The sequence below is a fragment of the Chinchilla lanigera genome, unplaced genomic scaffold, assembly GCF_000276665.1.
Source record: "Chinchilla lanigera isolate Chin_1 unplaced genomic scaffold, ChiLan1.0 scaffold00030, whole genome shotgun sequence".
Lineage (NCBI taxonomy): Eukaryota > Metazoa > Chordata > Mammalia > Rodentia > Chinchillidae > Chinchilla > Chinchilla lanigera.
The window spans coordinates 2,113,399-2,141,357 of NW_004955431.1; the positions used below are offsets into that span (position 1 = coordinate 2,113,399).

Consider the following 27,959-nt stretch of genomic DNA (forward strand, 5'->3'; position numbering starts at 1 on the left):
GAAGACAGTAAAAAATAAATACATAAACAAACATGAGAGGGAAACATTTTTATCAAAGCATAAAAATGTGAAGCTCTTTTTGTTTAGAATAAGCTAGACTTTTAGATTCTAATTTTCTTATTTATATTTGACATAAGAATTTGATACAAAAGAGTGTTTACTTGAATGACTTTACAGATTTAGTCAACTTTCTTAGCAGCTGGGAGCTCTTTTGTAGACAGTCTGAGAAGCAATTTGGTTATATATTTCAAAACATTCTAATATTTTTGTAAGCAGCCAATCTGCTAAACGAAGTAGATTACTTTAGGTTAGCAATATTTACTTTACCTTACTGGATTTCCTATAAACTTTTTGTGGACCTGGTCTATTTTTCTTGTTATAAAAGTGAAGATGACTTATTAAATGTAGACGACTTTCAATTAAGTCTTTAGAGGTCCATCCTTAATTCTGCCTGTGGCCTCCTTACGTTACCGAGGGCACCGTCTCTGTCTCTACTTGCAAAGGGTGCTGCAGATTAGCGAATGATGAGTGTGAAGCTGTTTTAAATTCTCAGATGAAAGGTTCTGTCCAACTGCAAATCATTATATTATCTTCCACACCCAACCACAGGTACTGTCTGGCTTTGAAGTTCTTCAATTTACTAATTATATGTTATCACAGGCTATTTGAAGCTGATTTTATTTGTATAAAGTCAGCGGCTGATGAGCTAGTATAGTTAATGTAGTCTCATCTCAGAAATTGTCAGCCCAGGTAGTTGTACTGAATGGGCAAGAGGAGCAAAACAGGAGAAGGGGCTGTATTCGATTTTTAAGAAATACCTGTGTGGTGGTTTAATGACATGACTAATGCACACTTGTGCTTAAAATTTCAAACTACTGAAAAATGTTAAGTATTGATTTTCAAATGAAAAAATGACAGTATGATGAAGGCGCTGTTGTGTGTCCCTGTAGCCTGCTTTATTTGGTGTTACTATAGTTGGTCATCTGTGTACTGATATCTGCAACTTAGATTATTAGCTCCTAAGATGCTATACCATGTCTAAGTCCCAAGCTGCTACTAAAAATGAATACTTAAGTAGTAGTTTAATGATGATAATTAATCCATATTGTGGTGATAATTAATTCAATTCTGTGTTGTTCTTCAGCAAAAAAACTCACATGTCCAAACCAGGTATGGCAACTCATGCCTATAATTGCAGCACTCGGGAGGCTGAGTCAGGAGGGTCGCTGTGAGTTTTGAGGCCAGCTTAGGCTACATAGTGAGTTCAGGGCCAGCCTGAGACCCTGTCTCCAAAAAAAAGAGTCATATATTCTAACTAATCATTTATCAAGCATCAAGAAAGCATCTTAATACTGTTTATGCAACACATTTAATCAAATGGTTAATCAAATATTTTACATAGATGATGGCTGCTTATTAAGGGAATGGAAGACAAAGTCTGTGTATGTACCAGTTTCATGTGCATATTTTAAACCATTGTGTTAGGGAATGTTGTTCTTCAGCTTTATTATCAATATCATGAATTATATGGTTCAAACACAGATTTACGATTCAGGGATATATAATAACCTTTATTATAGATCTTAATTAGAATTCTGATTACTACTTATAAGTAACTTGATTTTCAAGTGAAAAAATTTGAAATGAATTTGATAATTTACCCATTAATTTATGAAGACCTATTCCCACGGTGAACTTAAACCCTTCTTTTACCTTCTTTAAACAGGACCACGGCAGAATATGTTCTTACAGACCTAGAATTCTTGCTTTTAAAATCTAGGGGGAGGAGTATGGGTAGAGTAGTTCCTAGCATGTGCAAGGCCCTCAGTTGCATCCCCAGTATGGAAAAACCCAAAAGAAAAAAAAACAAAAAATCTACATGGGCTAGGGATATAACTCCATGGTACAGCATGTGTTTTGGTTCTGAGTTCAGTCTCCAGCACCAGAAAAAAAAATTAAATAAAAACCTAAGAAACCAGCTGAATGTTTGATCAGGCTAGCACTGGGACAGTAAGCTCCAAATGAATGAATATATTAGTGGTTGCAGGGTAGAGAACACCTCTGACTCAGTGTTTCTGATAGCTCGGGTGATAGATCTATGTTCATCTCTGCACATTTGCAAACTCTGTACATGATGTTCATTACTAATTTGCATTTCATCTTAACTTGACAGAATCTTAGTGTCAATTGGTGAATCATTTGGGGTGAGTATTTTCTTTCTATAAAATACAATGCCACAGAATATTTAGTAAAAAATAATTGGCAATATACAAGTGCTCTTGTGTACCTCTGTATCATCCTTTCTTGGTGTTCTTGTAGGTGGATATCTGTATACTTATATCTACATGTTACAGCTATAAAAGAAATTAAAGAGTTCTACAATTTGAATTAAAAAATGTTATTCAAGCACCTTATCCAGTCCTATTAAATGGAATTTGCAAGTTATGTCTCAGATTTCTTTTTAAGTCAGGTTTAATTACAAATCATACTTATAATTAGATTTCAAACTGTTTTGCAAACATTCTTCTCAGATTATGTAATGCATATATATACACCTATAACACGTTCATGTATATACACATATATGTTTACTATTTTTATTAACAGAATTTCTGACACCAAATATGTAAGGTTTTCCTCACACCTGCCTATTCTCCAACACTCTGGACACAAGTAGTATCCTACAATACAATTTAATTTTGATACTGATTACCCAGAGTTAACACCAGACCCCCCAAGTTGAAGAGGTCAGTCCTACAAGACTTGCCTCACTTTAGACAGCAGTCAGGAGTGCCAGGTCCCCAGGTTATACCACACATTCATCTGTCTTGGATAAGATGTTCCTACAAGACCTCTCCCTTTCAGGTTTGATCCTTTCCTACAGTGGCTCACAAACCTCTAGAAAATACTTTCCTTAATATTACCCGTTTATTATAAAGGATATAGATGAACATGCAGATGAAGAGATACTCATGGTGAAGTCCAGAAGAGTCTTACAAGAAGTATATGTCTCTGTGGACTTAGCAACTCTGAAATTCTTTCATCCCTGTTGTGGAAAGATTTTAAAAGGACTGGATTCCTTACATAGGCATAATTGATTAACCCAATCTCCAGCCCTCTCCTCACCCTGGAAGTTAGGAGGTAGGGCTGAAAGTTCCAAGCTTCTAATGAAGGCTTGGTCTTTCTGACAACCAGCCCCCATCCTGAAGCTATCTGGAGCCTAACAGATATGCCTAACAAGCATGACCTCATTAGAACAAAAGGTGTCCTGTCACCCTTAATCACTCAGGAGATCTTGTGGTTCTGGGGGCTCTGCACCAGAAACTGGAGACAAAGGTCAAGTTTCTTTCTTTGATATGACATTTGTGTGTATATAACTTCATAAGAATCTTTACCAAAATAGTTTGAAATTCAGTAACATGACTGTTTTGAAATGAGATACTCCAATATGTGAGCACCATCCAAATGTTACCAGCCTGTCCCTAACTACTTGCTTTCTTCTAACACATAAACACACACGCATGCATGCACTTTTGCTTGTCCTTTCTGTTAGACTTCTACAGTATTCTTTCTCTGATATATTGATTAGGAATTGATTACAAGAGAACCTACCCCAGTGACAGTGGCAGGGATTACATGGTGGTCTTTGTTCCAGGAAATGGAAGGGAAAGTGTAGCTTTGGAAGCATTATTCCAGGATAAGAACACACTACTTCTACTGGCTTTCCATTAATGTCACTAGTGGAATGTCACTAGTTCAGCAGTCCCACATATTCAGTGTTTGTCACTGTTAATATATGATGCCTTCCTATCCTGCCGAAGAGTTTAGATTCTTACATGATCCAGTGATGGTGAAACTTTTACAGCTTTCAGTGATACATACAGCCCAGTGTGGCATGTGTGCCATAGGTTCACCACCACTGAATTATATTTATAAACTCACCACTGAATTTATATTCTATAAGGAGAAGACTGCCCGCATAATATATTGCTGCAAAACAAATTACCCCTAAAATTAGTGAAGATTTCTTATTCTTAGTTTCTTGGAGTCAATAATCTGAGGACTTAACCACATCCAGGGTTCTTCTCAAAGCTGTGCTCAAAGGGTCAGCTGTGGCTCCAGTCAGATCAAGGCTTGCCTGGAGGAGCATCCACTGGTCAGCTCATGCATACAGTTCTAGCTGATCCTCCCTGACTCTCGGCCCACGCCGGCAGCCCCCTGCCACTTGGGTTCACCTACAGTGCTACTTGATAATGGCTAATGCACAGGGCAGCTTGCTTTCCCCACAGTAAGGACTCCCTGGGAGAGAGAGAGGAGGGAAAGAAAGGGGAAGCCACAACCTTTTTGTAACCTAATACTGAAAATGACATATCATCTTACTACTTTACCATATCAGTTACAAGCAAGACAATACTAGTCCAACCCAAGGCATAGAGGATCACATGAGGGTGTGAATACCAGGAGATGGGATCTCTAGGCATTTGAGAGGCTGCTAATCACACTGTCCCCAGACAAAATAACTAGAGAAGGGTATAGTTTGTATAAATGACCAAGTGTTTAAAATATTGAGAATAGGCTACAGCTGTCAGGGTTCACAGAAAAGATGTGGAACCATGCAAAAAGGGTTGGAGCTGATTAAGTATAAAATACAGGTCTTCAAACATCCTTAAACTAATTGAGAAAATACTGCATACAATTCCGTATTTTAAAGTTGATAGGCAAAAGTCTTACTAATATGGATACAAGATTTTCTGTTATTATATATGTCATAAATATATTTTTTCATCAAAACATATTTTTGCATTTGATTTTTGGAAAATGAAGCCTAACTGGCAAAGGTAATCCTACTGTCAAGTTCACTGGTCAAATCAGATGTAACTTCTATTAGAAGGTCTGGCTTTTTTTTTTTTAGTCCAAGTAAGCATGTTAATGTACATCTCTGAGACAGCCACTCACTCTGTCTAAAATAGCTAACAGAATTTTTCCACATATTTGTCCATTAGATAAAATAAGGTAGTGTACCTACTTCAGTAGTTCTTATCAAATCAGTTTGTTTTGGTGTGACATACGGCCCTTCAGGAAGTATCTCAGGTCATCTTCAGTAATTCAAATCCTGAAGTTTTTGGATATTTGATTTTTGATTTAAAACACTTTTTTGAAGTAGCAGCTTTTCAACCAATACCATATCAGTGGTGGCTTGTAATATGTAAATGATGTGACTTGTCCACATAATACCCATAAAATGAATCAAAAATTGGTATTCAGTAGACACATCATCTTTTACCAAATTCTCATGACTGTGTGTCTCATTATATAATACCCTAAAAAGAGACAGGAAGATCAGAAATACGTGGCCCTGACTGGACATTGTAGTGACTTAAGTGAGACCCTGTGTCAGAATAAAAAATACAAAAGATTGGAAATTTAGCTCATTGTGAAGGCTCTGGGTTTAATCCCCAGTATCCCCCCGCGCCAAAAAAAAAAAGAATCTGTCAAAAGCAAGGTCCCAGAAAGCTCACCCAGCTTTGCTGCATTCTGAGAAGGAGCCCTGTTTCAGGGGCAGTAGGTTCTAACAGTGAAGAGTCAGGGCTTTCAGAGGTATAGGCAGAGGTGTTAGAGGAGGAATAGCTACACTGGGGGAAAGACAGAAGGATTTTGAAGAAGAAGGCAGAATTGGTATAGTTCTGATTTTGAAATATTTGAAGCTCCTTATCTGGTCCAATAAAGCAGAAAGTTAAAATGAAGAAATAACTTCTGCTTGATTTGTGACATACCTCAAACCACGATTTATGGTTTACTTCAAAATGCTGGCATTTAATGATTTAAAATAAAGACTTCTGTAATTTGTAGACTTCTGAGAAGTTCCAGAAAATAAATCAGATGGTAGGTAACAGTGACCGTGTACTCAAAAGAAGTGCTGAAGGAAGCAACCCTCCTAAACCACTGAAAAAACTACGCTTTGACATCGAAGGATCAGATGAAGCCGATGGAAGGTAGGAACCATCCTGGTGTGTCTCGGTAGCTGAGCCGGTCAGCGCGAGAGTCCAGAGCCTCAGAGTTGCTCCTGATGCTAACCAGTCCTTTCATACCAGTTTATTATGGAAGTTGTGCTGATGGCTCCAGACGATAGCTATGAAAGTAGTCTACAGTTAAAGGCACCATAAAAAGCATATATAGTACCATCTACTGAAACTCAGTGCAGATAGCAGGTCTTTAGAAATCTATTCTATTCATGGTACCAAAAAAAAAATTATCATTTTTTTTTACAAAACTATTGGTAAAATTTTAACACAATTTTTAAAAATGCTTTTGAAAATACTAGCTACTGTGTTTTTTAAGAAACCTTGGAAAAAATATATAGGACAATACATTTGTGATAGTTTTATTGTAGATTGTCAGTTCATAAGCTTATAAAAGTTCACTAAAGTAATAACAAAATATCCATGAAAATGCCACAGTAATTAGAAATTTGAGTTTTTCACTTATACACAGGCATAGAAAACAAAACATTTTGCTTTCTTTCATCTGCAGTAAACATCTTCCAGGGGAGTCCAAATTTCAGCAGAAACTCGCAGAAATGAGTAAGTACTTACCAGTTTACCTTATATAAAGGAAAGAAACAATTGCTTTTATTGCATTCATTGTACCTTTGTAAAAGACCACACACGTAATTCCTTCAGGCAGCAGGCTTGTTTATGTGCTTATTTTTGTTAGTACGCATTTGCAGTAGATGTTTATATTCTTCGTGTGGAGTTGGCACATGTACAAAACATCTCAATTCCTTTCTCTTCTTTCTCTTCCCTTTTTCCCCTTTCCTTGCATCTCTTGATCCCTTTCCCATTTGAGAAAGTTCTGTCTCCCTAGTTTTATTTAATTTGCTCTTCATTTATAATTTGGGTTTCCCATATAAGAGAGAACATGTAATATTTAAGCTTCTGTGTCTGATTAATTTCAGTTAAGGTCATGTTCTCCATTTTCCCACAAATCACTCATTTATCCTTCTTAGTGGCAGAGCAGTACTCCATTGTGTATAAATACTACATTGTCTTTATCCATTCATCGGCTGATGGACATATACACTGCTCTCAAGTAACAGACTTGCGTATGCATTTAAAATGTAACTCAATCAAGAGGATATTATTCACCTCATGTATTTGTAGTTAAAATGTGCTGAGAAGTGAAGGTCATCATGACCTTTTCTACAGAAGACTAAGGTGAAACATTGCCTGACTCCATCTTCAGCACAGTGGGTATGGTCAGAAGGTGCCAGTGTGAGTCTGGAGAGCTCTTTCACACTGTGTGAGGAACAGGGAAAGGCTTTACCAACCTGTCATCTCTAATCATCCTCACTTTTATTTAAAGAATAATCTTTTATTCTGTTATTGAACTTTCTTAATTTGCAAAGCTTAAAACATTTCAAAATAAAAGTTTTCTAGATAGCTGGGCTTTGTGGTGCATGCCTGTAATCTGAGCACTCAGGAGGCTGAGGCAGGAGGATCACAAGTCTGAAGCCAGCCTGGGCTAGATTAGCAGACCTTGTCTCAAAAATAAACAAACCAAAACAACAACAAAATTTTCTGTTACTAGAGATCAGAATTTTGATAAATTTCCAGATCATTTTCCAAATTTCAGAGTGTTCTAAATTTGGAATGTTGGGCTGGGAGTTTGTCAGTGGTAGTTGTATAGCATGCTCCAAGCTTTTGCTCTGATCCCCAGCATCTCACACACACACACACACACACACACACACACACACACACAGTATTAGAACAAATGGAATTCTATCCTAAGCTATCCTGAAACTATAAAAAAAAAAAAATAAGCCAAGTATAGTAATAGATGGGAAGCACTGCAGGAAAAGAGAAATGTTTGTTGACCACTGCTGGGTTGTCTTAGGTATATTCCTGATAAGGTAAGTATGACAATTCCTGATATCTGGTGCCACATCCAAAACTACGGTAGAAAGAGGAACTGGGACTTGGACAGAAGAAAAATATTCGGGAAATGAAAGGTGTTAAGCCATCCTTTTAGGTCATAGGACAAACCGGTCCCCATTCATGTGTAAGATGTAGATGCTAACTTGGAGATATAAAGTATTTAAAAGAATGTTTCTGGTTGATTCTTTTCTAAGTTGTTACTGTGTTACAGTTAAAATGAAATATACCAAACACTTAAAATTGTTGATTTTACATTAGCTAATATATTCCTATTTTAACTTTTTAACAGTTATGGCTTCCTCCCAGTACATGAAAATAGGTAACGTACTCTTAGCCAAAATCAGGCCTTATAAACATTTCAGAGCATTTTGGAGCCCACATACATGCATTTCAAAAGGAGCAGAAAGCTGTAAAAATGTGTACTTTGTTAGAGTTCAGTGGCTGTAGTCAGTGTCTTTCGTGTGACACACTTAGCTGTGATGCTGTTTCCTGTGCTAGGCCAGAGTTCAGGGCCTACGTGTAGCTGGAAAATTGGGAGCAGGCAGTAGGAGTTTTAACTCCTGAGGCTAAGTAATTCATTCTCCAAAATACGCTTTAGCTTGCCTAAAAAATGGCATTCAAGAAAGAACATCATACAGTGCTAATCAGTCACGTGGAAGAGGTGAAGGGGCTAGAGCTGTTGGCTGTTTTCTTTCTTTTCCAAATGTGAATTTCCTTCCTTCCTTCCTCTCTTTCCTTCTTTTTCTTCTTTCATTCCCTCTCCTCTTCATTCCCTCTCTTCCTCCTTCCCTCTCCCCTACTATTGAGCTATACCACCTGCCCACCCCTAAAGTCAGTAATTTTTAACTTAAAATGAGTGTTCTGGTTTTGTCCATATTGTAATTAATAATTATTTTTTAAATTTTCATGCTCAGTTTAACTTTGCAGTATCTGTCAGCCATGTCCAAACACAAGGGAATCCCTAGCTTTACTTTGGCAGCAGATCCAGTGGGCGGACCGTGGTTCTCGTCTGTTCAGACGCATCAGACTTAAACTCTTTATCTGTGGAACAGTGTTCTGCAGAGTGGGGAGTGGGAGTATACAAGCCATTTGGGGGAATGCATAAAGAATATATGAGAAGTTTTATTTATTTTTAATCTCATTTTAGTATTTGAGTTTATGTTGTATAATTTATGCACATATACATATGTTGACAGAGATGCCTTTTGATAGTACGTGCTTGGAAAAAATTTTATTGGCGGGGAAATAAGATTTAAAATTTTCTGGAGGGCTGGGGATTTAGCTCAGCGGCAAAGCGCCTGCCTGGCAAGCGTGAGGTCGTGAGTTTGATTCTCGGTACCAGAGGAAAAAAAAAGTTCTCAAATTTTGTGGAGGCCACTATTTGTGCGAGGTCTGGCCTCTGTCAGTCCGACACAAGCGCGGTGTGCTTGGTAGCTCCTTCCAGCTCGCCCAGTACCGTCAGTGCTGTTTTCTGCTTCCTTTTCCAGCATCCACTAGAACACGAATGCAAAAGCAGAAAATGAATGATAGTACGGGTACCTCAAACAAGGAAGAAAAGTGAGGCTCTCGGGAACGTGGTGGCACCGTAGACATCTCTTGCTGCATTTTCTCTCATGGCTGTGACTGTATAATTCTCCCAGGCTCTATTGGCAGCCACATGTAATATCTCCAGCTCACTTTTGTAGAATAAAATGTGAGACGCAAGTTGGATATTTGTGTGGGTAATTCCTAAGCTACTTTCATTGTATATGTATGTTGTTATACAAGATTGAAAATCGTGTGTAATTCTGCCATTTAAAAAGTTGTACCAGATAATGTTTGCATTTCTAAACATTAAAGTTGCTGTGCTTTAGATAGTAAGGCTGTTTCTGGACTGGGAGTCCTGACCCATACCTACTTTGCCTTCCCTGTAGCATACATGTGATGTTTGCTCTTGTCTTTATTAATTTATAATGTATATTTTTTAATTTAACATGAATACCCTTAGAAACTGTGTTCTGTCTTCCAACTGCAGTTTGCCCATTCACTCAAATTATCCTGAACTCTTACCCTAAAACAGATGATTATTAGAAACTGTGAGAAAAATTACTAATTTTTACACATTAGATTTTATTTTAGTATTGGAATCTGATATACTCTGTGCTTGTTTTAAAAATTGCTTGTAAGCACAAGCAAAAAATAAAGTATAAACAATACTGTCATACTACTGACACAGTTTTCATACCTCAGAATTTGTAAGAACCTAGTCTTTCATCCAGCTCTGCTTTGAAATGAGGATTATTAACAGCACTCTTGGATTTTTGCCATTCAGATCTCTGAATCTGTAAGTACCATATAGTACTTGAAAAATACAAGTGTCTTGTGAAAAAGAGCTTCGCTGCAGAGGACCCTAATACAGTATACCCCAAGTGCACTTTCTGATGTTTTTGGGTCCTTAAGAATCAAGATACAAATTAATCTGCCTTCCTGAGTTTGGGAAGATCTGTTTTTTCTCTGGCATGGTACATGTCTTCCGTGTATCTTTTGAACTGGCAGTTGCCTATTTATCTTCTATTTTAAGTGGGTATGGTCTAACACTGGCAGATTCAAAGCCACCTTATTTTTAGTTCAACATTACAAGTAGGCAACAGTCTTTGTAAGTTAGGCATTAATGTTTTTGAGTTTGTGCAAAAGCTTCAACATACTCACATTAGAAAAAAAGGCACTTCCCCTCCCCACTGCACCTAAAGGTGTAAACTATCTTGTATGATTAACTTATTTAGAGAATGAATAATTTAAAATAGGTGGTATTTAAGGTAGTAGCAGCTAGCATTTAGGAAAATCACTTGGTCTAAATTCAGAGTTCTTTTTAAAAAGAAATCTGGTCTTGTTTGTTAGGAAAAAATATTGTTTGCTCAACTGAGTTTCAGACATGCTCTTTAGACAGTTGTCTTAATAACAAAAGCACCGGAAAACTTTACTCCATTTCTTCATTAATTTTTGCATGAATATCATACAAACCAGTTAGTTGTTAGGGCAAGGGCACACCATGCTTCTGGGTTTTTTGCTAATAAGTTCACATTAGAATTAGTGACAGTTTTAGGAACTTCAGATATCATGTATTCAGATTTCTTAAATAAGACTTCAAATAATGCTATACTGCTTTTTTGTACTGGTTAAAACTGTACATTTAAAATTGCTATGTTACTATTTTCTACAATTAATAGTTTGTCTATTTTAAAATAAATTAGTTAAGTTTTAATGGTCTGACGTGATTTTTGTATTCAGTGCAGTGATGTCCCCGCTGGAGGTGCACTCCTAGTGTCTCAGCCACTCACAGCCTGTCACGGTGACCTGACGCCAATCTCCCAGTTCACCTCATCAACTTGTACTTCTACTCAGAGCTCTCATAGCAGCTGAACTCTCAGTTTCTACCTACTCCAGTTTCTCAAAATGTAAACCAAAATCAAACAGAAGTAGCTGGTTTCTACCCTTGTCTTTCCCCATTTTACTAAATACTTATCAAGCCAAAAACTTAGGAGTCACCTATTAACTGTCAGGACCACTGCGTATTTATTCATTGTTAAAATCTGAAAATTAAGTGGGTCTCTGTGTTTGGTACTAGCAGTCATATAGCATCAAAATTATATCTAAATAGGCATACGACTTTCTATAGTCTTTATCCTATTTACTGAGAATATTCCTATTTCTCAGCAGAGATAACTAGTATGTTTGATTATTGGGAACTTACCAAGGCCTTACTTAGGTATTATGTCATGTGATATATGTGTCACATTGTCATTCTGAACCCATTATGAAATTCATCTGACACAAGTTTGCATTTATCTAATTTTTCAAATTATGCTGGGTAATGCATTTCTTTCCTTCTGCAATGGTATGTTTGTTCCTAAAGGAAGAAGCGCAGATCAGATAAAGCAGGAAAAGCAGGCGTATCTCAGTAGGATACATTCACTTTGGATGGGCGTCTCAGGTGTGGCATTCAAGTGAAGTCAAAGTCCAACAGCTTTAATGACACTGAACATACTTAGTGTGGGGGAAAAACATATCATTTCCGGCAATTAATTTAGCATTGCAATGATTTAAATTCTGACTGATAAAAGGAACAAGTCCAATTTAATGTATATTTCACTAGTTTTCTGGCACAAATGGTAGAAAGGAAGACGCTGCATTCTAGTTCTGTTATTATCTGGACTTCATAGAAACTTGCTTTTAGGATTATTCTGTTCCTCATTTTGGGGCCAACATGGTGTATACAACATGAATAGTCAACAAAATTTTCCTTTTACTAAATAGATTTTTACAGGACAACTTAAAACTTTCCTAAGAGGAAATACTGTATTAAATTTCTACCGTGAGTATAGCTTCTTAAATAGAAACACATTATCGTGCTGTAATTTGGATGGAAAACATTCCCTAAAGGCCCATTTGTTAAAGGCTGGGTCCCCAGAGTGACACTGTTGGGAAGGGGTGAAACCTTTAAGGGACGAGGTCTGGCATGGTGGCACGTGCGTGTACTCCTAGCTACTTAGGAGGCTGAGAGGAGGATCTCAAGTTCAAGCCTAGCCTGGTGACCTTGGCAAAGACCCTGTCTGAAAATAAAAGGGACTGGAGGTATAGCTCAGTGGTGGAGTGCCCCTGCGTTCAATCCCCAGTGGTGCAAAAATGGGGAGGGTGGCTACTGGGAGGTGCTTAGGTCACTGCAGGATGCCCTCGAAGGGGGTTTTGGGGGGACACCCTTGTCTGTTTCCTGGCCCTTGACATAAGTGGTTCCCCCCACCGTGCAGTCCTACCATGATGTGCTACTCTCGCCAGAGACCCAAAGCAATGGGGCGCCTTGATCTTGGACTCCAACTTCTAGAACCTTGGGCCAAAATGAACCTTTTAGTAAGGTGATTGCCTCAGACATCCTTAAAGCAATGGTAACTGTCAGTGTGTAAAGGAGATTAAAACAAGCTTTTTAAATATGAAGTTGAGATATTCATCTATTTTTATAAATCCTTTTTGTGTCCATGTTTGAGGGCTATGATTTATAATATGTGACTGATATTTTAATTTGAAGCATTAAATTTATTATATAGGCCAAGATCAGTTACTTCCTAAATAAAAAAAAATTATTTTTAGCTCAAGTATCCTGTAAAACCTGTTTTTTTTTTTGTTTTTGTAAAGACCAAATTTTACATAATACATGATTTTTTTCTTCTTTTCACAGTTCTCTTAAACCACTTGTGAAAATGGCAATGGGAAGGCTTAAGACAGGCAAAGTTATATCGTTTGTAGTTGTTTCTTTTCAGTATTGATGATGAGTTCTGCCTCTAAACTGTACATGTTATGGTCCAAAGTAATTTACAGTAGTGCTGAGCTAAAGAACATATTCCACATTTTTATGCACTTATCAGTCCAATAATTTAAATACAGGTTGACCAAAAATTGCCTATTTCTTCATAAATTCTGTAAGATAATGTAACAAAATATAAAGTGACAATCTTATCAAATTTATTTCAATACAAGAATCAACTGGTTTAAAGGACACCTGCCTGAGCGATGCTCAGGATAGTGTAAACAGATACGCCGCCTGAGTGACAGGGTAAACGGTTAAGTGGTTAACCTTTGCTTTTTAAAGTGAATTAAATGCACTGTCATAAACCTGTGAGGGCACTAGTTCATTCATGTACAATTTTAATCTATGTGTTTCTGTGTGTCTTAAGGTAAATTATATTGGAAACATTGAAACATAGAACTTCCTTGTGGAATCAGGAAACAAAATTTAAGGCTGGAAAAACTTAAGAAACTTGTACAAAAGAAAGGACCCATTTATTTCTGATGCAGTGTACTATGAAAATGTACCTTTCTCTCACAATCACTAACAAATAGGATTTTCTGAGGCTTTCTAAATACTCATCTGTCAAAGGAAAGGAAGAAAATTTTTCCTTCCCATAGTTGTGTCTAGTATGCCTATCCCCGGAGACCAGCGAGAGGGAACTTTTTTTTCAGACAGATGTGTCCACGTCTAGGCCTCATCTGTCATCTCTCAAACTGGGCTAAAAATACCTCTTCCTTACTGCATGGAGTGAAGTTTTAAGAGGAAAACCACTGATTCTCACCTTTGGGTGAATATCAGAATTACTTGTGGAGCTTCTGAAGTACTGTGTACTGAATTAGAACCCTCAAATCTATATTCTGTAGGTCACACAGGTCATCATGTTGTGCACAGAGATAAGAAACACTGAGGCGGACACAGTGCACCTCTTCACATCACAAAGCTTCCAGAGAAGATATGGAAACGAATCCAGAGCAGTAACTTCTATTCTGGCAGTATGGTACTTGACCCATTGTGGAGTTGGTAATGAGCAGTCCATGTGTTATCCCTAAATATACTTCTCTGTTCCCCGTTGAATTCTAATTGTTATAGGAAGTGAGTTTGTAAATGAAAATCACACTCGCTAAGGTGCTTCAGAAAGCCCTGTTGGAATGGCAATACGAAGACAAGATTGTCTGAGACACTGCAGCCTTAGGAGCTGAGACATTATGACTAGTGTAGGAGGGTAAGGAAACAACAATAAGAAAGTAAAGATCATGGTTGTCTTAACTGCCTTCCCATGTGTGAAGGCTTCTCTATTGGATAAAATAAAAGATCTGTCCCTAAAAATGAAAACAAACGGGATATGCTAACTTTTAAAATAACAAATGACTAAGACTATATAATTCCAAAAATAGGACTCTGATTTGGAACTAGAGGCATCCAGACTCCCGTGCCTCTTATTAGATAAGTCTGAAAAAATATAGTAATTGGTCAAAAATAAAGATTCAAAAATAATCTCAGACTGGGAGAAAATCTTTGCAAAAGACATCTGATAGACGACTGTCATCCAAAACAACTCAAATAGCAGGAAAACAACTCAAAAAATGGGGCAAAAACCTAAACAGGCATATGGAAGATACACAAATGGCAAGTGAGCATATGAAAAGATTTCCCACATCCTGCGTCATCAGGGAAATATAAATTAAAACAACACAGATAACACTACAATATTAGGACGGCCAGGACTGGGGATACTAACCCCATCAGATGCTGACAGGGATGTAGCGGAAGGAACTTCTTCACTCCTACTGGGATGCAAAGTGGTGTGGGAACTTCCGAAAACAGCTTGGCAGTGTCTTAAAGAACTAAATACCCTCTTACCAAGTGAACAGCAGTCATACTTCTTGGCATTTGCCCAAAGAAGTTGAAAACTTGTGTCTACACAAAGTTGTACCTGGTTGGTTGGTATAGAAGCCCTTCCCAGTCGGAAGTTTGTATTTGTAATCCCAAAGGAAAGTTATTGGAATGTTAGCAAATTAATTCCAATCTGCCACTTCCAGTGCAACCCGTGGCATAAAGATACAATTATATATCCAAGCTGATAGGGAGCTAAGGGGTCCTAAGTCCAGCCAGGATGATGACTGATCAGAACAAAGGCCATGACCCAGGGGTGAACCCAGGTTATATTAATTCTGTAAAGAGAGGAGTGGCTTGGGGATGAATGACTGTGAGAGCGGCAGGAAGAAACTGAGTGTTATGAGCTGGCCTGAAATCACCTCTGCAATGTGCAGAGAGAGACGCAGAAAGAGTAACCTGCATAACACAGTTCGAGGCAGTATCTAATGTTTTGGGATCCAGTGCTTCAGCTCCGATGTGTAACTTTTTGTGTCCTGAGATGTCATGGCCTCCTTCTCAAGGCTCAATCCCAGCAGACAGCATGGAGCGTGACTCTCCCTCTGCCCGGCTCACACGTGCTTCTTGGGAGCTACAGGGTGGGGCAACACTGACCTGTCGCCTTGCTTCAAAGATTGCACAACAGCACCTAGCTACACGTATTTGCATTGTTTAAAGCCAACTAGGGGAAAAGGAAAAGTCCTGGCTAGCTTTGCACACATCAATACATGGAAATAGGGCCAGGTGTAGCCAAAATGGAGAGAACTGCTCTTTCAAGGAGAGTTGTCCAGGTGGTCCTCCACAGGTTGTAGCTTTATTCATAATGGCCCAAACTTGGAAGCAACCAAGTTGTTCCTCAATAAATGACTGAATAAACTGTGGTACATCCACACTGTGGAATATTACTCAGTACTAAAAAAAAAAAAAATCAAGTCATAAAAAAGTATGAGGGGACCTGAAATGCATAGCCCTAAATAAAAAAAAAATAATATGAAAGGCTACCATACGGTTAGAGACCAACGTCATTACCTTCAGGAAACTATGGAGACAGTGAAAGTGTCAGCAGCTGCCAGGGGAGGGATAAACGAGTGGCGCATATGGGAAGAAGAATCACACACCCAGCTGAAATTATAGCATGTTACTAAATAGTTTCAGGGCAGTGAAACTATTCTGTGTGACACTTTAATGCTAGATATATGCCATTCTACATTTATCCAAACCCAAAGAATGTACAACACCAGCAGTGAACCCTCACGTAAATTATGGACTTCAAGTGATGACAAGATGCCAGTGCAGGCTGACAGTTATAACAAATACATCTCTCCGCTGAAGGGTGCTGACTGAGAGAAGATGGCATATGTAGGGGCAGGGAAAAAATAGGAAATCTCTGCTCTCAGTTTTGTTGTGAACTTAAAACTGCTCATAAAATGTCTTAAAAAGGCAATAATATGAATAGTGATGGGGTTTTTTTATAAACCATTTATGTTTTAGTAGGCTTTCTTATGAAACTATCTGAATAACAGCTTTAAAAAACAAATGAACAGTTTACTAAATGGATTTATATATATCTAAGAGACACGAAGTCTCATGTAACTTTGCTACTTTTTAGGAATTAAAAACCACATTTGTTGTATTATGTGCAAATGAGCGATTTTATTATCAAATAGTTCAGCATCAGAACAAGATTTCTAGTTCTAAAGGTCTTCCTTGTGTAGCATCATACCGTGAAACAGTCTCAGAAGAATCGGACACTACTTCCCATTCCAGTTTCTCCTTTACAACTGGGTAATTTGTTTTGATCTAAAAAGTATAAATATCTCTGTCTTGTTAATGCTGTCCATGAAATACATTACTTCCTTTTCATCTAGTACAGTTATACTAGTGCCAGGTTAAGTGACCTGTTTTATAGTGACATAAAAGTCAACTACAAGAAAAACAATCATCATTACTTACAGAAGCAAATTCCCCTTAACACAAAGAAAAGAAATGTATACAATTATGTAAGGCAGATGAGTCCAGAAATCACCTTCATTCAGAGATAATATTTCAGTAATCCCATATGAGAAATGAATGACTCAGAATAAATAGAAAATTAAAATTAGCCCTTGAGCCTTGGACAATTTGTGAATTCTAATTAATCCTCTAAGTCAGTGGTGTCGAATGTACAGCACACAAGTCATAGTGGGCTGTTTGTTACTGCTGAAAGCTCTAACAGTTTCACCATCACCCGCACTAAATTAGTCACTATTTCTCATATCAGAAGAACATGAACCTCAGTAATTATAGGCTATTTTCAATTTGTGTAACTTATTCCTTCATCATCCAGTATTTCACAAATAAATCTGTTCTCAAGCCACCCTTAATATTTACAGTAAATTACTTGAGTGCCTACTATATGCAAGGCACTATGCTGGATCCGAAAATGTGGTAGTGACAGCAGTGCTTGTCTAGCTTTATAGTGTCAGCCAGCTGAATAATGGAACATTTGGCCAGAAGGGCGCCGACCAAAATACCAATATACCAAAGCTATCCAAGTTAAGTGACTCAAAAGAAAAAATGGCAAATATGACAAGACATTTGCATATTTTTCCTTACCCACAGCCACATCTGATCATTCAATGTTTTCTATGTAAACTCTGCATCTCAGCAGATGGAGACCACCTATCATCCTCTCGACATAACACAAATATTCAGCCAAATGTAGCTCATCATAAATATTGCTAAGGAGAATTACTCATCACCAGCTTTTCTGCAGGGAAAAAAGAAAGTCACAAAATCTCTATCCTTTTGTGAGGTGAGGATCAATTTTTAAATGCTCCAACTCTGCTGGCTTTGCTGATGAAGTTCTTCAGGAGATCATGGTCCATTTCTGCAAAGCCTGAAGTTTGTGTTACAACAGTCAGATGGTTTATGCAAAATCTGAAGCAGAATTCTTCTAAATCCTAAGAAAACAACAATGGTTTAATAAATTTGTATTTTCCAGTGCAGTGTTCCAGAACATGAGATTTCTTCGAATAAGAAAAAAGGATTTCGTAGCCAGTTTGGGGAAAGGTTGGTACAGCAATATGTAAAGAATAATTATAAAAAACTATACCTCCAATAAACCTCAGACCCTGGCTGGGCTGTCATCTGCACCAGCACAAGGTACTGCACGGTGGAGGTCAATTTTCTTTTCTATGTTGCTGAAACTATACAAACTAAAGCCCAAAGTAATTTCCAAGCAATTATATATAGACATTGCACACCACAATTCTTTAAACCCATATAAATGATAGCAAATGTTGAAGACAAAAAAATAAAATAAGCAATAAAAAGAAAAATTAGCTATTCTGATAGCCATGCCAATGTTTACGCAAACTTGCAGTACATTTCCCTTTAAGAAAAGAAACACACTGTGAGGAAAATGTAACCCCTGAACACAGCCAAGCAGGCTGCTAAGGTCAGACTGGCAGTGTGACATACTTCAGTCCCAGGTAAGCTCTCAGGGATTAAAAAAAAAGGAAAATTCACACACCCAGCTGAAATTATAGCATGTTACTAAAAATGTGCTTCATTGATATATACTAAATTATCAGAATACCCATTTAAAATCATGTACTCTTGCTTAAATTTTAGAAATGACCTTTTTGCCTATAGCACATGAAAGTAAAATAAAATAGAGATACATCTTTTTGTCTGAATTCTGCAAAGTGGAAAAACCGATACCCAAAACACACACTTTACAATGGATGGAGGTAGGTGGCTTGACATTTTGCAGTCTTAGAGATCTGGACAGTGTCAGTAAAATGGCTAATTACCGGGTGAACAAAAGGATCTTGAAAAGTCGTCATTTGGGTCCACCCTCTTTTACTTTCTAAAATGGGAATTTCCTGTAATTATTATAAGGACAGGACTTGGACAGAATCCCTGCGATTCTAATAATTTGATAAATTGCCCTTAGGTGGTATTGCTCACAAGGGAATTTCTGTCCGTATAAAACAAGACCGCCTCCCATTATTTTTGGGTAAAAGAATATTGTCTATATGCTGCTAAAAGTAGCAGCATGGCTTCATCTTTAAATAGGGCCCTTAATTTTACTGAGTCATCCTACCACATTTCCCTAGTTTATTCATTCTCCTATACAACTGTCATATAGTCAGACCCACACTATTGGGCCTTAAGGCCCAGTACCTCCTCCTAGTCCTCAAGCTATGCTAACATGACTAGCACTCAAGAGGATCCATGGGCTCTAAGGATCGTCCTCACCTCGCTAGATGCCTGTGAACTCTCTCCTTTCCTGATGCCCAGGGTGAATGGTCCATGGCTGACACAAAGGCAGACTCCTGCTCTGTCACTAGATTCTGTGAAATCCTGCTCAGGGACACTACTCGAGTAACTGTCCCCTCTTCTCCACTTGTTGTTCTTGACTGGACTGTCCCTATTATTATGCAAACAAGCTTCAATTTCTTTCATTTTACAGAAATTAAACATGTGTTATACTTCAATTGCCCCTGCAACCTATTTCTCTTTATAAGTGAACTTACCGGAAAAAGCTGTCTGTGTTCCCAATCTCTAAAGCCTCCGCTTTTATTACCCAATGAGGCTTCAGCCCACCAGTGCTTGCCACGGTGCCCCATGGGGTTCTCCTCACTCTCAGTGTTCGTGCTGACGCACCGACAGCATCTGATGTCGGGGAGGATGTGCTCCTTATCGATACTTGCTCTTTTCTAGCTTCCAGGACACCGTCTCCTAGTTTCTCTCTTCCCCACTGCTCGATACTTTTTAGTCTCCTTTGCTGGTGTCCCCTGAGCTCCTCGACCTCTACATACTGAGTGCCAAGGACTTGATCTTCAAATTCATGTCTCATAGCACAGCCCCACAGCTTTCAGTACATGTCCCTCTGAATTCCAGACTGGTTTGTGCAGCCTGCTTATTAGATATGTCCATGTGGATGTTTGAGACATCATGTACTTAACACACTCAAAACCAAATTCCTGCTATTTCTCCTCAAATGCTGGTCCTACTCGTCTTCCCTATCTCATTAAAACAGTTTCATGTTTTCAGTTCCTCAGGACAAAAACCTTGACGTTATCTGAAGTTTTCTTGTCTCCTCAACCCCACCTCTAATCAATCAGGAAATCTTACTGTCTCTATCTTAAAAATATACTCACAGTCCAAACCTTTTTCAGCACTTCACAGCTGGAGACTTGGAGCAATCCACCCCCACTACTTACTGGAATGCACAGCCCCCCTCAATGATCACCCTCTGGGCCCCATATGCTTGTATAGCCAGATCTTTTTCTTAATGTTGAGTGAAAAAAATCTTTCAACTTCAAATATTTAGAAATACATACATAACATGACCGGGGGGGAGGGGCGTGCCGTAGGAAAGTTTTAATGTTTTCTGGTTGATGAGTCATTTCCTTCCTGATACTTTATTTTTCTTCCTCATACTTCTTGTATTTTCTACATCTTCTTAATATGTATAATATTATTTACACAAGTGGGAAAAAGATAACCTTTTTTTTCCACTAAAATTTCCCTGGTTTTGGCCAGATGAAAGGATATCCTTATACCAAAAGGAAACTGATTTGGAGACGTTACTGACCGTTTCCTAACTTTATCTCTAAAGTAGATTTTCTTTATTATCACAACAACGCCTCATTAAACAGAAAAACAAAGCAGAAAATAAAAATCATCCATAATCCCACTATCCAATGATAACCATTGCCCAGATTCTTTAATCTTTTCTCTATAGATAATAAATTTTAGTCTTTTAAAAAAATATAGTCACAGTTTTTTGCTTAATGATATTTCTGAATAGCTGTATAATTTAATATTCCTAACCTTTTATAAATAATTTTATAATTTTTTACTATTAACACTGTTTTTCATTCTTTTCCAAAATTATTAACTGCTGAAATAAATATCCATGAAGCTGAATCTTCATCCAAAACCATGATTGACTTAAGTCTCTGTAAGTGAATTCCTTTGTTAAATAATTGCATCCTTGAGGTTTTACCAAATTATTTATATATACATATGCACATATACACATAAAAAATAACAATTTGATCCCAGAATGCATGAATGTGTACTCATTATTCAGAGCCTATATTATTTTTAAAAATATATTCTCCAGTTTGAAAGCTGAAAAATTATAGTTTTATTCATTTGTTTTTTATTTTTTCCATTACTCATATTTTTTCTTTTTTATTATGGAAAACTTGTTCTATTATAAATATGTTGTAAAAAATGTTTTCAGTGCACAAAAGTTTACCTTTTGAAATCAGATCGATCCATCCTTTCCACTATATAGTCTCTGCCTCTGATGTCTACTTTAATACCATACAGTCTCTCACATTTTATCTAAATTTGTTGGTTTTCTACATTCAACGTCAATCCGCCTGGAGCTTATTTTGGTTGAAGATATTACGCAGCAGACGCCTGCTGTTCCAGAAAGTGGGCTGCTCTGAAGGGTGTTTTCTTACCTGAGCATCGTATTTCACAGCGGCTGAGAGCAGAGAAATGGCATTCTCTTCGCAGATTCCTTGCTTGATGGTTTGTTGGCAGAGCTTTTTCAAGCGATTTTCTCTATAAAATGTAGCCAAATCGAGCAATCCTGAAGGAAAGAAGTGCTTACTGGGGGCACTTCAAGCACCCTGATTTAAACTCACTCAACATTCAAAGATGATTCTGACATTCTTTTGAACGTCATGCTCAGTGAAGAGCTGTGTAAGCAGACGTGTGCTGACTTGGCTCTCTAAGAAGGTAGCCAAAATGAACAAATACACAAATAACTGTTGAAAAACAGGAGCAAAGTTAAAATGGCTTAATAATTTTTCCTAGGAAGAAAAAGAAGTGTTTTTAAATATTGTTATCTCCTGTACTAGTGGGATCTTCTTTTCCAGATCATTCCCATCAACACACATGGTGGGACAAAGGCCATTTTTATAAAGAAAAAAAGGGCTGGGCAGGTGGCTGAGCGGTAGTGTGCTTAGCATGTACAAACCTCAGCATCAGGTAGAGACAGAAAAGAAACGCCTTTCACAGGCAAGCCTGCATCCTATTGCCCACCCCCCCGTTCCTCTTTATAGCAACATTCCTACAGCAAGCTGTCTATATTTGCTCTTTGTTTTTTTATTTGCTCTTTTCTTATTCCCAGTCCTTCCTCTGCTATCTCAAGCAGAATCTCAGCCCCACCACTCACTGAAGTCATGGTCGTGAATAGCTTTGGCTTCCACAGTGCCAAATCCAAGGTCTAGTCTCTAGTTCTAATATCCACACAGACCTGGGTGTGGTTAATGTGCTCTCCTTGGAAGACTTAATTACTTGCTTGTTTTTCTTCTCCCTAATTAGTGTGTCTGAGTTCTCCTGGCTGAGCCATTTTTCTTGGTAGAGGAATCCATGCGAGGTCAACTGTCAATCTTGGGTTGCCACCTGATCAAAAATTTAGCTGACTTCTCCTATAGCATATTATCACATTCACCGCAAACTAATACTTCATGCAAAGGTGCTTCCAGGATAGCTGAAGGAAAGACAGCTAGGATTTCATCAACTTTGATGTATTCATGGCTTTTCTAAGTTTTATACAACTGGTGGACTCTGAGCGAAAACTTGCTTCCACTGTGACGTGGTAAGTATTATCAAAGATAAGAAGGCCTATTGCTCGGAGAAGGACCGTGAAATTTTCTGGAATGCTGAGTCTTGTGAAAGACTGAACTGTTTTGGATCAGTTCTCAAAACGCCAAATTCACAGTAGTAACCCCCAATGCTTCCCAAGTTTCTGACGCACATTACACAGCAGCCCTGCGTGAAGGCCCCAGCCCTGAGCCGCTCCCCCGAGCCTGGGCTCTGCACCTCCTCCAGGCCCAGCCCCATCACAGGGGGCTAACAAGCCCCAGGCCTACTTCTGCATCGTACTTTGGGTTCCTGGGAACCTGAGGTCCTCACAGTGAGGAAACCAAGATGTAGATGTTTCTTTTGCCGCAAGAGGTGAGTGGAACTTAAACGTCAGGCTGAAGTGTCTGCACACCCCTTGGGATGCAGGATATAGAGTGAAGTTGGAAGCCAGAGTTCTGTCCTGTACCACTGTGTTCTAGCACAGAAATGAATCCCAGATCTAGCCTGTCAGGTCTTAATGAAGGTGTATTTTTAAGGAAGAAGGACTAGACATATTTTATCTTAAGATTTGAACATACATGTGGTTTGATCAAAAGACATGGCAAATGTTTAAACTTTAAGAAATTTGTTAGGTAAAAGATACATCACCATTAATCCCCCCACCCCCATCCCATTTCAAACACACATCACATCATTTCTGCTACTTTTTGAAGCAGTTCTGCAAGTCTTCTTTCATGAGCGTCTTTACAAGATGTGACGAGAAATACAGTACATACTGTTGCCAAGTTCTGCCCATCAGAAAGACACACTCATAAAAACATGGCGTGTCCTTACCCATTTTATTCAGTGGATCTAGCACCATACAGCTTCTCACTGTTCCCTCAAGTTAAAATGACCATGAAAGGTAAATGTTTTTTAGTAGACTCAGCTCATCAAGGCAGCCACAAGAGTGCAACTAAAGATGTTCATAAAAAAGGACTTCCAGAGCTGACTCAGAAAGGGACAGGAACGATGGGCTAAGCATCTTTGAGATAAGGGGGAACAGTGTGAGGGGGATTAATGACAATATGTCTTTTGCTGTAATAAAAAAATTTAATTTAAACTTTCACTGTATTTTTTAATCCCACCATGTAACTTTAAATTTTTAGACATATGGTATACAGTCCTCCACTTGGGCTCTTGCCCAGGGTCCGACAAATGCTGGAGTGGGCCTACTACACAAAACCAGAAATAGTCACTTGGGTGTTTATTCAGCAGCTCAAACTTCTTACAGCTGGTACCTGACTATTCAAAGTCAAGAGCAAAACCTGGTGCTGTCCACCTGCCTCATCTTTACCAGTGGCGCATGAACCCAGCTACTCAAGCCGAACACCTCAGCGAAATCTTCCTCCCTCCCTTCACACCTCAAGTCCCATCCATCACCTGATCCCACCACCTGCATCTTCAAAGTATATCCAGAATCTGATCTCCTTTTAACACCTCCACCGCTACACCCTCTCGCCCTGGATACCATCATCTTGTGCCTGAACCATTTTACAATTACTGACTTTTTTTTTGTTATTTTGTTTTTGTTTTTCTTCCAGTACCAGGAATCAAACTCACGACCTTGCACTTGCCAGGCAGGCACTGTGCCACTGAGCTAAATTCTGAGCCCCTAATTACTGATATTTTTTAAAAAATCTTATCTCTGCCATACCAGAAGCAGTGAGCTGACTCTTCCCAATGCACACGTGCACACACACACATGCGCGCACACACAGTTTGGGTCCTGATTACATACACAGCAACTTTCTTTTACTCTACAGAAACCGCCGTGTCAACAGCTTGACATTTTGCCAATTACTTAGTAAAGTTTCTGGTGTTTACCTACTGCCTCCTCAGGAGAAAGACTGATGCTGTCTGTGTACAGGTATTCCAGGAAGGCTCGGTATACAGGATATGAAAATTCACTCATTTCTACAATATCATCCTCATTGTCTTCCAACGAAGAACGAAAATGCTCACACCTGAAGGGAGAAAGAAGCAAGTTGGGTACCGAACTCTGGGCCAAAGTCGGTCTCCCACAGGAGCACACCCTTTTCTCAGAGTCAGACGCCTCCACATCTGCTATAGTTTGGATGCTAAATACCCTCAAAAGGCCACGTGTTACAGGCTTGGTCTCCAGGTGACACTGTTGGGAAGCAGTGGAACCTTTAGGAGGTTGGTTCTAGTAGAAGGGCCTTGGGTCATCGGAGTGAGGGCCTCAAAAGGCACTGTGGGTAGGACCTGTCCCCTTCCCTCCTCCACTGCTCCCTCAGAAGGTAAGCAGTTTTGCTCCGTCATGCACTCCCATTCTGACATGCTACTTCTCCACAGGCCCAAAACAACAGAACCAACCAATCACAGGCTGGAACCTCAAAAACCATGAGCCAAAATAAACCATTTAAACTGGAAGTATAACTTGCTAGTAGACCAAATAAATAAGCCTTTCTTTTGTAAGTTAATTATCTCAGGTGTTCTGTTACAGTGACAGAAAACTGACCAACACAACAGCCTTGTTGGCTCCTTGCATTCTTTGTTGGCTGAAGTTTTCAATCATTTATTCAACGAGGCTGCAAATCTAAGTTGCTGCTGCGCCAGCCTGCGCAGCTGCCTCTATAGCTAAGCTGACAGTGACAGGGAAGGGGGCCCTGCTATCCTTCTCACGTTATATCCGCTGATCAGCATTTATGAAATCAGTGAGGTTTATTTTTATAATTCTGAGTCATTTTGTCTCTTCAATTATGGGCTGAATTTTATCTCCTAAAAATATGTTGGAGTCCTAACCTCCAATGTTTAAGAATTCGGCCTTATTTGAAGACAGGGTCTTTAAATAGGTAATCAAATGAAGATGAAGTCATTATAGTCAGTCCTAATCCAGTATGACTGGTGTCCTTACGCTGAGAGATCTGGACTTAGACACGCACAGGGGAGCATCATGTGATGAGTTAATAAGCAGCCACAGGCCTAGAAATGCCAGACTGTCACAAATCACTGAAAGCCCAGAGAGTGCCACAGAACAGTTCTCCCAGCTTTCAGAAGAAAATCATTCTGCTAGCACTTGATCTTAGACTTCTGGCCTCCAGAACTGTGAAAGAATAAATGTCTGTTGTTTAAGCCACACGTGTAGTACTTTGTTTCAGCAAACGAATCTGCCCTCTTCCTTCATGAGGGTTTACGTACTACAGTGGGTGAACAGATGCAACAGCCTGACCTTACCAAAAGGGAACCTGAGGCTGAAATAATGTATTAGATTTGTGATTCACTGAAATCAATTCAAATATCTGTTTCACAATATAATGAATTTCAACATCATTATGCTGAGAGAAAAAAGCCAGGCACATATTGTATCATTTCATTTATACAAACTTCTAGAAAATACTAATCAACCTATAGGGATAAAAGGTTATTCACTGGCTGCACAGGTTGGGGATAAGGGAGTTTTGATGGGCAACGGAAATGTTTAGGTCAGTGCTTTCGCAGGTGTGTACATACGACAAAACTTAGCAAGCAGCACCCTTGAAACGGATGTAACTCACTGCTCATAAAATAAACATCAACAAGTTTAATATAAAAAAATCTTTGTGTAGCCTCACCAACACCTTGTTGGTCTTGAAAAGCTTGATTTTCTTTTATAAGGTTAACTATCCCACAGCTGACTGAGGAGAGTACTTACCATGGGCTGAGATTATTTATCAGGCAGGGGAGGTTATTCGTGTCAAAGCACACAGCACAGCACCATGGGAGTGTGGTTGGTCACTGGTTGGTCTCCAGTGTCATAGTGGACAGAGTAATTTTTAAGCCCTCTAAAGAATGCCAACAGGGTTGATTCCTTGGGCACACACCCACACCTGCTGCACCTGATCTGCATGGTTTCTTGTTGCCCTATCATACGTTTCCTCCTGCCGCGCTGGGCACTCAGAAGGGCAAAAGGCACCTTGCATTTTTTCTTAAGTACCAATGTGCCTAGCACAGTTCCTCAGATGCTATGGAAATAAACAGATCCATCTTAATTCCCCAAATAAATGACTCCTTACCTAATTTTGAGAAGGACTTTATGCGCATAAATATATTTTCCATCAACCAGAAACTTCAGGTCTGCAGTGTCCGGGTTGTCAAATTCCCTCTTCAGCGACTCAGCCACAGTGAGGTGGTCATCAGGTTCTAAGAGAGAAGCAACACAAGCGCTAGCCTCAGCTGATGACCAGGAAGGCCCAAATGGGCCTGGTCTTTGCTGCTCTGCAAATGCCAATCCCTAAAATTACTGACCAACTGAGCAATGCTTTTGTTTTCCTAAATTTGAATTCACATTTCTGAAATCCATAAATGATAAAAACCTCACACGTCTATCTATAAATTTGGCCAAGGAACAAAAAATGTCCCCAGTTACCTCACTAATTTAAAATTAAATCTTAAAATGCTTAGTAAATATACCAGCTAAAATTTTTTTAAAAATGTAGCTTCCCAGTAAAATTAAAAACCAGTCAAAACAGCCAAGCATGGTGTCACACGCTTGTCATCTCAGCACTTCGTGCCTCAGCAGAAGTATCGAGTTCAAGGCCAGCCTGGCCTATATGGAGAGATCCTATCCCAGAAAAAGAAGAAAAAAGAAGAAAAAGAAAGAAAACCAAGCTGTAGGCAAATAGAAGTACTTTTAATCTAGTAGTGATGCTTTTAAGAAATTTAATCAACCTAGTTCCTTTTCACAGGGGCCCATCACTAGGAAATAAATCATGGTTTTGTACATAATGAAGTCACAATACAAAAACAAAAACACCAAGCTTTCTTCCTAGTTTTCAGGTTGTGCAGCAAATGAACGGGGACCGGCTCACCCACAGAGAGGAAGCGCCAGGTGACAGCAGGCGTGGCAAAGCAGGCAAACACGTCGTCGGTGCAGGAGAAGTGGGTGAGGTGAGGGAGGACCACCGACTGGCCCCGGCACTGGCCCCACATGTACACGTGCCCGCCCTGGGTCTTGGCGGCGGACGTGTGTGCGGAGTGACAGGCTGCGATCTCTATGATCCTAAATTCACAAGCAAAGAGCACAGAAACACAGTGAGCAGTAGAAGAAATGAAGTGGTTTCTTCTTCCCCTAGGTTTAACTGATTTGGGCCACCTCCAAACAGACAACAAAGCAGCACTTAAACACCTCAAGTCCTAAATTTCAGGTGCCAAACATTACAGCCATACTTCAATGGCACCTGTAATTC

General features: G+C 39.0%; 2 protein-coding genes across 15 annotated transcripts in view; one reads left to right on the forward strand and one right to left on the reverse strand.

Moving 5' to 3' along the window:
- Positions 1–11,178, forward strand: part of Rb1 (retinoblastoma 1) — a 163,812-nt gene extending 152,634 nt beyond the window's left edge. The window contains exons 24-27 of the mRNA XM_005387557.2: positions 2,174–2,204; positions 5,851–5,993; positions 6,532–6,581; positions 9,425–11,178. Of these exons, the coding sequence (XP_005387614.2) occupies positions 2,174–2,204; positions 5,851–5,993; positions 6,532–6,581; positions 9,425–9,498 (298 nt within the window). The 3' untranslated portion in view covers positions 9,499–11,178. The remainder of the gene's footprint in view (positions 1–2,173; positions 2,205–5,850; positions 5,994–6,531; positions 6,582–9,424) is intronic.
- The window catches only part of Rcbtb2 (regulator of chromosome condensation (RCC1) and BTB (POZ) domain containing protein 2), a 47,583-nt gene continuing 28,865 nt past the window's right edge, over positions 9,242–27,959 (reverse strand). For 13 of the 14 annotated variants that reach the window (XM_005387567.2, XM_005387565.1, XM_013515737.1 and 10 more), the window contains 5 exons: positions 27,582–27,772; positions 26,787–26,913; positions 24,598–24,737; positions 21,600–21,730; positions 16,763–18,071 (listed from right to left, as the gene is read on the reverse strand). In XM_005387567.2, coding sequence (XP_005387624.1) covers positions 17,931–18,071; positions 21,600–21,730; positions 24,598–24,737; positions 26,787–26,913; positions 27,582–27,772 — 730 coding nt within the window. In that variant the 3' untranslated portion in view covers positions 16,763–17,930. Of the gene's footprint in view, positions 9,431–16,762; positions 18,072–21,599; positions 21,731–24,597; positions 24,738–26,786; positions 26,914–27,581; positions 27,773–27,959 lie in introns of those variants that run through there. The other variant, XM_013515738.1, reaches the window with a different exon arrangement.